General features: G+C 42.8%; 1 protein-coding gene across 1 annotated transcript in view; it reads left to right on the top strand.

The window, feature by feature from the left end:
• Window positions 1–1,230: 1,230 nt before the first annotated feature.
• The window catches only part of T265_10570 (hypothetical protein), a gene marked incomplete at both ends in the record, with an annotated part of 77,060 nt that continues 68,839 nt past the window's right edge, over window positions 1,231–9,451 (top strand). The window contains one exon of the mRNA XM_009176978.1: window positions 1,231–1,430. Within this exon, the coding sequence (XP_009175242.1) occupies window positions 1,231–1,430 (200 nt within the window). The remainder of the gene's footprint in view (window positions 1,431–9,451) is intronic.

The following is a 9,451-nucleotide window of genomic DNA, read 5'->3' as shown; positions in this document are numbered from 1 at the left end:
AATCGTTTGAACAGGAAATCAGAGATTACAGCAGCGTGCCTTGGATGGTTATATGCGGTGATTCAATGAATTCAATGCTAAGAACAGTAGACATCTGCAACTCAAAGGCAAGTGAGGTTATATCAGCTGCTCGTCACTATGATAACGCAATTAAAGTGATGCACAATTACAGGGGATCCCGTTGGGAAGAGGCAAGATCCGAAATGCTTGTAGCAGATTTCCAAACTTCTACTGGATCTGATCATTCTGGTTACCCATGTGTGGGTAACCTTGATTGGAGTCGACGGTTTACTTTTTGGAAGGATCAACCAGCCTTCATTAATGTGATCGGTAAGAACCTACAGGTTAACGAAGCCACGTTGAAAGGGGGTGACCAGGTGATAAACAACGTTTACCAACTGCTTGTAGGGGACGTACTCTTAGGCCTTGATCCGTACCAAGGGGATATGGACACTGAAAAATGGAGCTCATCTGATTACACCGGACCCGGCTTGGGTTATTACAGATACTTGGGAAAGCTTTTTGGATACGGCCTAGTTGGGAACGCTTTTATGGAAGCTCGAAAAAATCCTCCAGGAGACGATTGGGAAAAAACACAATTCTGGATCAAACAACTGTGTGTAGAAACCGGTTATAACTTGATCCCATTCCACAAAATGTGGAATTTCCCCATTTCCGATGAGACTCAAAATGCATGTAAGACACTTCCGTGTTTCTTTCCGGACGATGAACACACAAAGAAATCCCAGAGCGTGGTCGACGCAGTTCTGAAAGGGTTCAAAGGCAGTTGTTCTCGCAACAACCCGAAAAGGGTGGAATTTCGGGGTGACATTAAACGGGGTATAAACACAGTTCGTCCGCAAAACATTTTTCTAGAATTTCACTAATTAGTCATTAAATCTTCCTTAGTAGTTTCTGTGAAAGCAAGCAAATATATCATTTCGCACTCTGACTAAATTCTTCTTTCGTCATGAAGGACCCTGCCGGTGTTAGGAGGAGCTTATAGTTGACGTCTCGTTATCAGGTGTAATACTGATGGAATTTCCACGAATCTACTCCAGATTCAAGTGGTGCCTGCTAGGCTGGAATGTAGTCTGACTGAATCCCTCACAATGTGGAGTTTATTATGTCTAAAGCGAAAAAGCAGGGTGACCGGTTTTCCTCAGCTAATGTGAAGGAATAAAGAACGGTGTGCCCAATTATCCCATATCACATGGAAAGAGCACTGGCATGGGTACTGGTTTGGGATCAAGCAGTCTGCTCGGCTATTCAGGAACTGGATTTTCAGGCTCGACCCTGGGGGCTTCGGCCTACAGCCCCTCCACGTTACAAACACCCTCGTCACATTATTTAATGACCACACCCCGTCCTGGATCCACCTCTCCCAGTCCTCGTGAATACTATCCGACACCAACACCTGACACACGACGGTGATAGTTTTATAAGACAGGCGCCTGCTCCATTCCATCTTACTTTGCGATCCCATGTCCCTACTTTTCGGCCACCACTGTATCATTGCTTTCAACCACTGCGCATCGAAGGCCTTCTTCCTCTCATTTTTCTTTCTCCCCTGAGGTTCAACCTGTTTACTTTTTAACATCTTGATAAAATTAGTTTGCTCTTTTAGAGAAAATGAATCATTAGAAGGCCCAAGTTTTCGTGAAAATTGTGAGTTTCACTGCTACAGATTTGGCAAACACTGATTTCCCTCGCCTTGCAAGTTAATAATCCTGGGTATAGACCCCTGTCCATATGTGGGGGAACGAGCAAGCGTAATTTGAAACAAGTATCAAGTGCAAAAACTCTCGCAACGGGACTGTTGGGTCTCATGGATCTGCTTGATACCTCGTTCCGAATGTCTGCTGTCTCAAAACAAATGTTGGGAGACAGATAGTTGCGTACCTACACAGCATGGAACTGGATCGTGTAGGAATGAGAGCCGACAACTAGAGACGTAGTCATGTTGCCATAGATTTAAGGTTGAGACATGGGAAAGACGGAAAAATTCGGAATTACCATTTAGCCAGAGATCGTGGTTGTTTACAGGTCTGGGAATTTAGGCCGGTTTAGTTTGTATTCCTATCCACTTACATTAGAGCACAGTTGAACACCACGTATTTCTAATCAAAAGTTCGGTTTCAAAAGTGTGTTGACAGTGGACTTCACAGAGCGTCGAAGCGTCCAGAATAGAGTTAGTGATGAAGGGCCTCGGCGCTTATTTCGTTGAACAGATTAGCCACTTTAGTGAGTTATTTTCTGTCCCAACTACAAAATTTCATCCATATGTATAATAGTGGAAACACCTAGGATAAAAATTTGATTAGTCTTTCAGGGGTAGCCGTTCTTTCGTCTTCAGTGTGAATAATTACATAATGCGCGTTCGGAATTTCGCTCTGTATTGCGGCTTGAAATTGGCAAATTGTTTTGTTGTGAACATCATCTCTTCTGACATTCAGTCAGACATACACTTGTTCAAGGATACAGAAGTGTATTTTAACTTGGTTGCAATGGTTGGTGGAGTAGATGCATTGGAATAACCCCTCTTTTTTAAGCATTTTCGGTGAAAATCGGTCACACAGAAGCCCAAGTGCTCAGCTTAAGCCTCAGTCAGATGACGGGACAGATCGTCGCATGTCAATAAGAGACCTTACAACGGACACCAATCGACCGATATTTGTACCTAAACCGAATTTGACTTCATAGTGGTGGCGTGCGTAAATTGGTGTATACAATTTCCATACGGCAGCACTCACTGAAATTACAGAAATTGCATCTTCCATATTTTATCCTCTAACGTTTAGCCAAGTGCACTCAATGAAATCAGCTCAAAGACGTTGAGCTTGTAGAGGCACTAGCGTGGAGGACTCTAACGTTAAGAACATCGCTTAACACTAGCACACAACGCAGAAGGTTTTCAGATAGCACTTTATTCGAAACATCAGCATGGACTCCGATCACTTCTTGGGTTAAATAAGTATGTTCACAAGGTAGGCACCAATCATCGACAACTAGCCGGTATTCTGAGGGTTACTGAATAGTCTACGCATTTACCGGTCTTACATTTCACCTTGTCAAAATACTTCTGGGGTCGGTTTCGGGCCTCGAATGTTTACAGTGTCAGTCTGGTGCAAAACTTATTGGTCCACTTGAGAAGTCCACCCTGGTTCGAGCTCGATTCTGTTCGTTAGGACGCACCATATATAAAAGACATCCCCTGTCTCTTGCTTTTCACCTTGTCAACATTATGTATTCTTGGACATTGAATTTGAACCTGAATCATTTGACAGACGGGTCGAGCGTACTGGAACCATTTCAGTACTGTAGGCTAGACGCACTGATTTATCGTTTGCAAGCAGGCTAATATGACTGGGATTGGCTTGCGATTTACCCGAAATAGGAATGCGCCACCTGAGGTAAAACATCGACTCTTCGATGAATGGAACGCATCGAACATTCGTGCTGCCAACGATTCATGTGAAAAACGTCTTACACCGTCTCATTCGGTGCCCCTTAGTTTCCGCACTTGCACCGTTTTATAGTGATTAAAACCGTCCCCCGTCAGTATCGCTCTGGGCGAAATACTGAATTGTCATCATGTTTGGGAACGGAAAGTTTCGCTCTCATTCTATTATATCGGTTTTCCATGTAGTCAAGTTTCAGATGTTTGTGCCTGTCCTGTGCTGGATTATAGACAGTGCTTTTAAAGCCAAGTAGATAGCATCACACTGCGAGTTAACAGCACTAAGAAGCAAAACAGCTTACCTCTGACGGATGAATGAACGGGACCTCTGTAAACACGGTCTCAACTTTATATGGCTCGCAGGAGATAACAGCCTGGAAATACATGCGTTTATTGTCTCTAAAAGGTGACTCGAATTCCTCATTCAGCCCCTAAAAATTGTTTCATTTTCAGATGTTCTATTTCTCTATTTAAGTTAATATGGAAGTCGCCAGTGTGGTGTTGCCCCTGGGAGGACTGATAGACTCATTGTACTGGTTTATGTTAGGGCATAGTAGCACGCTACCAAATTAGCTCCATGAACCTTCCTCGACGGATCATTAGACATGAAATTGCTGGAAACTCATCGATAGTTCACAACTAGATTTGCTATTCTTCGGGCTCATCAGATAGACTAGGTGCCGCAGCTTCCACCACCGAAGTTAACTCAAATTTGTACTTGACTGATGAGATGCACAAACAACATACAACAAACACGCATATTTTGTCAATTTTTGTAACTTAGTTTGACTGAGTCTGGTGGAGATTTGGGCCGAAACTAAACTTCAAGATAGTTTGTGCTGTCAGTATTTCGTCCTATTGATTGGTTCCACTGTTTAGGATGTTAATTCCACACTCAAAAAGGTAGCCTGGAATTTCTGACAGAGCTTTTACAGGAAGATGGGAGATTTCATTAACATTCTAGATTAGACAGCAGCATTACTTGGTGTATCACATTCAGCTGACTAATATTATGGACAAGACATTCTGCCAGGGTTAGATTAGTGTCCGGATAGAACTGAATCAGTTCGTAAATGTGTGTAATTAGTGAATCGCATATCATTTAGACACGATTAGTACATAAGGTTGACGGAAATTCAGGGACTCAGCCGGCTTGACAAGGGGCATTAGCCACCGGGAGGTTTCAGCAACCTTATAAGTAATGCGTTCTGTCCAGAAAACATACTGCGTTATCTCGATTATCGTACCCACAAAAGAATGAGGGGGCTTTGTGCAGATCATTTAGTTGAAGAATACCCAAAAGGCGACTTCAGTCAGTTCTGCCGTTGAAACCACATTATCTTGCAAGTTAGTGTATTTCCTGAATAGGTTAGGGGTCGTTCAACCCATCCTAGTTCACTATAATTTACTGGAACTAAATGTTTGCTGTTTCAACGCTGCTCCGTCTATTCAGCTGCCGTCAAAAGCTGGTACGCGGTGCAACTGCCTGACAAGCCAGTTGGATCGTATGAAACGCGCCTTTTAGCCCAAAAATTGTATCATCCAAACAGACATTTACGGTCCTAACAAAAAGAGCTCTTTATGTGCTCCTGTATCCCTCCAATGCATGTTGTCTGAACAAATATAGCACCGTAGAGTGTGGACCCACAAGTATGATGGGATACTTTCCGGGTTGGGAAAGCCACCATTATGCTACCTGTAGATCCTCCAAAAGGAATAGGAGAGTTTACGCAACAAATTTGGTGATTTAACGTTGCTACACTCATCGGAGTATGGCCATATTACGGGTATTTCCCGGAAACTTTGGATAGCACGTTTGAACAGAATACCATTTCGTAAATGAATATCGGGGTCTTGTAAGCACAAGCAGGCAACTGTAGGTCAAGAATGGCCTTCACTTCCACGGATGAACCAAGGAAGCACAAAACCGAACTCATAGTGAACTTATTGTGCAGCCAAATTCAATGCGTCTCGATTAAAAAAAATCAGCCATACAGGGGCTTGTGTTCTTATGGAGACTTATCACACATGGATCTAAGGGGTCCGTTGCTTGTTGACCACTCGCTATAAACTGTTGAATTGACGACTACCACATGATAGTCACCAAAAGCAACAACTAAGCGTCAGAAGGTCGCCGAATGTTTCGAAACAACACTGTTTTTTCATATAAAATATGGTTTTCCAAAGCAGAATATATAGTTTACAAAACCAGTGATGATCTTTGTGATCGATAACTCGATTAAAATTTGCCCTTGTGACACAAATAAATTAGGAGCAAAGTGAACACAAACGTGAACAAAGTCTATGCTGGAAATTTGTAAGGTTTTGAATAATGCGCGCACCGTTTGAAGAAAAACACTCAGACGCATTTTGCAAAAAAAACGAAAAAGTTATTTTCACCGTTTGAAGAAAAACACTCAGATCGCATGTGCAAAAAAAACGAAAAAAGTTATTTTCACAGAGATTTTGCTTCTTTCAGAAAGAGGAAACTGTGCGAATCATAATCACTCCGGTCAAAAACACCGTGGTTTAATAAGAGCTTATCGCTGAGGAATTCTCTGTTGCTAGTTCGGTGCCGGGTTACTAACATTCATTCTATCGCCAGTCGAACAAGAAAGCTTTAGTTCGTGCATTATTCGGTGGCATAGAAGCACCAGTAAAGTACCTGAAAATGATACTTCATGCATCTTCTCCTTCAAATCTTGCGGCTACTAAATGCGAGTGCACAATGACGGATTCTTAGCTTTCCTTTTTTCTGAGCATCGTAGCAAGAGTGGATATTTCACTGGTATAACTTTACCATATCTCTTTATATATAATGAAAGCCACTTTTTTGCCTCCCGATGAGGAGATCATTGTTGTAATTCTAACAACCCCTTGCGGATTGTAAAATTGCTCACATCTTTTGATGTAACAGTTGTAAGGAAATGTCGCAAAATCCCAAAACAACAGGTACGTGATGCAACGACAGCACAAATTCAAATGCATAAGTAACTTGTCAGTAATCAAACGGAGTCAGGCCGGTAAACAACTCGGCAGTTACCGGTTAAAATTCGGACAAAGGACAAATAGTCTCAAACGCGTATTTGCATCATCGGCGAAATATACTTTTTTGCTCGGAAGAATCGGTTTCTTCCGATGATTCGTCTACTAACGATCTCAGGACCAGTTCGCTACTACAGTGCAACATAGTGCGCGAAATTTTGTCATCGATGAACAGTCCGAGTGCGTCCAACCGAGTGCGTAATCTGTTGGCATGTTTCTTTCGACCTAGAACTAATCTGAAAAACGGTCTTCCTAGGGTATTCGGCCGATCATTCTGCGCTGAACCCCGTTCAAGTTGCCCAGATAATTTCACCGTATTTTGAACTTCTTTGCCTGTTGATGATGCTTCCACACAGGCGGCGTCTCACTGACGTCTGAGATGAATCGGCGTTTCCGAACACCTAGTCCAAATGCTAGACATCCCATAATGGGCTGTGCACATGTGTATATGCCTTTAAACCAAACGTATTCTTCTCGCAAACCAATCATTAATAATTCACCATATTAGGCTGCCTTGGCGATCAAACAAACAGTCGTTTCGGCAGATCGATGGGCTTGTCTCTTCAGGATATGACTGATCAAGCAACGACCACACCTTGAGTTGGCTGTAGTCAAGGAATGGCTTTCGCGGCCTATTACCCAAGGCCTTTGTTATGAACAGGACGATAGAGCCATAAAACGGTTTCATACGAAACACGCAACACTAGGTTTCGCAGGAAATCCCCAGAAAACAAGCACCTGGCTTCAGATACAAGAAGGCTACCGAGAAGAGTTTAGGAGTCACAGTGTTAAGCATAGGATCCGGGTTGTTTTTGTTATGTAGTTTGACGCCGCAACCATTGGATCCTTCCTGCCTTTTCCGGTAACGTTATCGACGGGTATTGATATCACCGTCCTAATGACCTTAACCTGCGGGGACTTGCTAAAACACCAACTGATTCCGTGACTGGTAGAAACAGGATCGACCAATAATGTTCAGTATAAAGATTGCCGTAACCTCACTGACACATCACATTCAATTTTCCGCACTCTGGCGACCTATGAGTAGTATAACCATCACGTGTGAAACTTCATTCAGGCTTATCATTTCTGTCCTTTCTCGTTTGGCTCAGCGTGTTCAGTGTCTGAACACCTCACCCAAATCAAAGTTTTACCGAGTTTATGGACACTTTTGATTTTTTACGCAGTAACCTCTGTGGGCATCAATTACGTGGTTAAAATGTGTGAACCTCCGTTAAGATCTGTCCAAAACATTTACGGACCATAGCAAATTTTCAGATTTGCTTGTATATTTTAGCATCGTTGCACGCCGTAGCAAATAACTGGTTTGCCTCCTTTCAGCCACACTTCACGGGTTTTTTGTAACACTACGGAAGCTATCGTCGCAACTTCGTTTGGTGGGAGTTTGTGTCCAGTTCGTTCCACTTTTAAACAGCGCGCTGTCACTGAATTTGCTAAGGCTCGATGCACTCTCGTAACCTGAGGAGAAGAGAGGCTTTTACTGAGGGTTTCCCGCAAGACGCCTCCTTATTGCGTGCAACCTTGCACGAGGCATCCGTTTATATGAGGATTAGCGCGAATCCTTCATTCGATCCTGAGTAAACGTGCTTTCTCTCTCTTTCTATATAAATGCTTTTATAATATCCATGTTAGCGCGAATCCTTCATTCGATCCTGAGTAAACGTGCTTTCTCTCTCTTTCTATATAAATGCTTTTATATATATCCATGTATATATATATATGTATATATAACGCTATGGTGATCGGAATTATGCATCAGGATGACTTTGAGAACCATACCAACTGAATTCCCTGTTCCACCCTGTTTAGTTTTGTTACGCGGAACTGAGGACAGAGCACTTACGACATGAGTAAGCCTGTTATGTCGCCGTCCACAAGTTGCACCGTCACTAGATAGGTGAGTACGAAAACAGCAAGGTGGTCCCTACGTACAACCATCGCTTCGGTGTTTATTAAAACGTTGATGCTGCTTTTAATGGCAGAGAATCAGATTAGAAAAGGTCGACTGTATAAACTACCGCCTCCGATCGTCCAGTCGTTGGCATTAACAGGCAGCGTAGTGATTACTACCGTCAGAATAATCATGAGCCCACACTCGTTCACACACACTCTCTGTGTGCATAAGTATTAGAAGTGAGACACCGTGCTATTCTCTATCAATCTTCAGGAAAGGTTAACCATTCAAGGTGAATAAAATGGTTTCTGTATGCAAGCTTCCATAGGCTCTATTGATTTTCGCCACGAGTCACATTTATGCCCACAGAAAGAATTGAGTTTGACTTTGAAATCAGCATGGTTGCATTAGTCCACCTCACTTATGACAGATCACGAGCGCCGTTGAACCATGCCCACAATCTCAAGTTCAAGCAGTAGTTAAGGTGTTGGTGAAGGTGGAATGTTAGTTGCTGCTCAAATGCGTGGACAGACTGAGTGGTATCTCTCACTCGATAGTTATACAGTTGCCACCTGCGAACTAGCAACTAACCTTGTATGACAGCCAACATGTAGTAAAATATTCACCAACAGAGTCCGATTGCTTTCTGTTTCAGTATCCGACTAAATAGAAGGCAAAATACATAGAGATATACGCACATGTGCATGTATGTTTACATTGAATCCAGCACCGCAAATGGAACAGCCGATCATTCAAATTTTAGGAAAATGTTCTGAGGACGAACTACACCAATACCCCGTCTTATATCGCCTCGAAATACCACTTTGTTAGGATTGGTGCGCGAACAATTTGGGTAGTCCTTTAGCACCTCGTCAATTCTGGCTTGATGTGGCTTTGTGTATTCGTCATCTGGGAAGAAGCACGGAAACTCGCTACATATTTCTCGAGTTTTCTGTGACAATGGGAAGTGCCACATCTCGTGGAATGGCAACAAATTATAACTCGTCTCCTTGCACATTTGTTTGACCCAG

The sequence above is a fragment of the Opisthorchis viverrini genome, assembly GCF_000715545.1.
Source record: "Opisthorchis viverrini unplaced genomic scaffold opera_v5_379, whole genome shotgun sequence".
NCBI classification, from domain to species: Eukaryota; Metazoa; Platyhelminthes; class Trematoda; order Opisthorchiida; family Opisthorchiidae; genus Opisthorchis; species Opisthorchis viverrini.
Note: the sequence above shows the minus strand (reverse complement) of the source record. Positions and strands in the feature narration are given on the sequence as shown.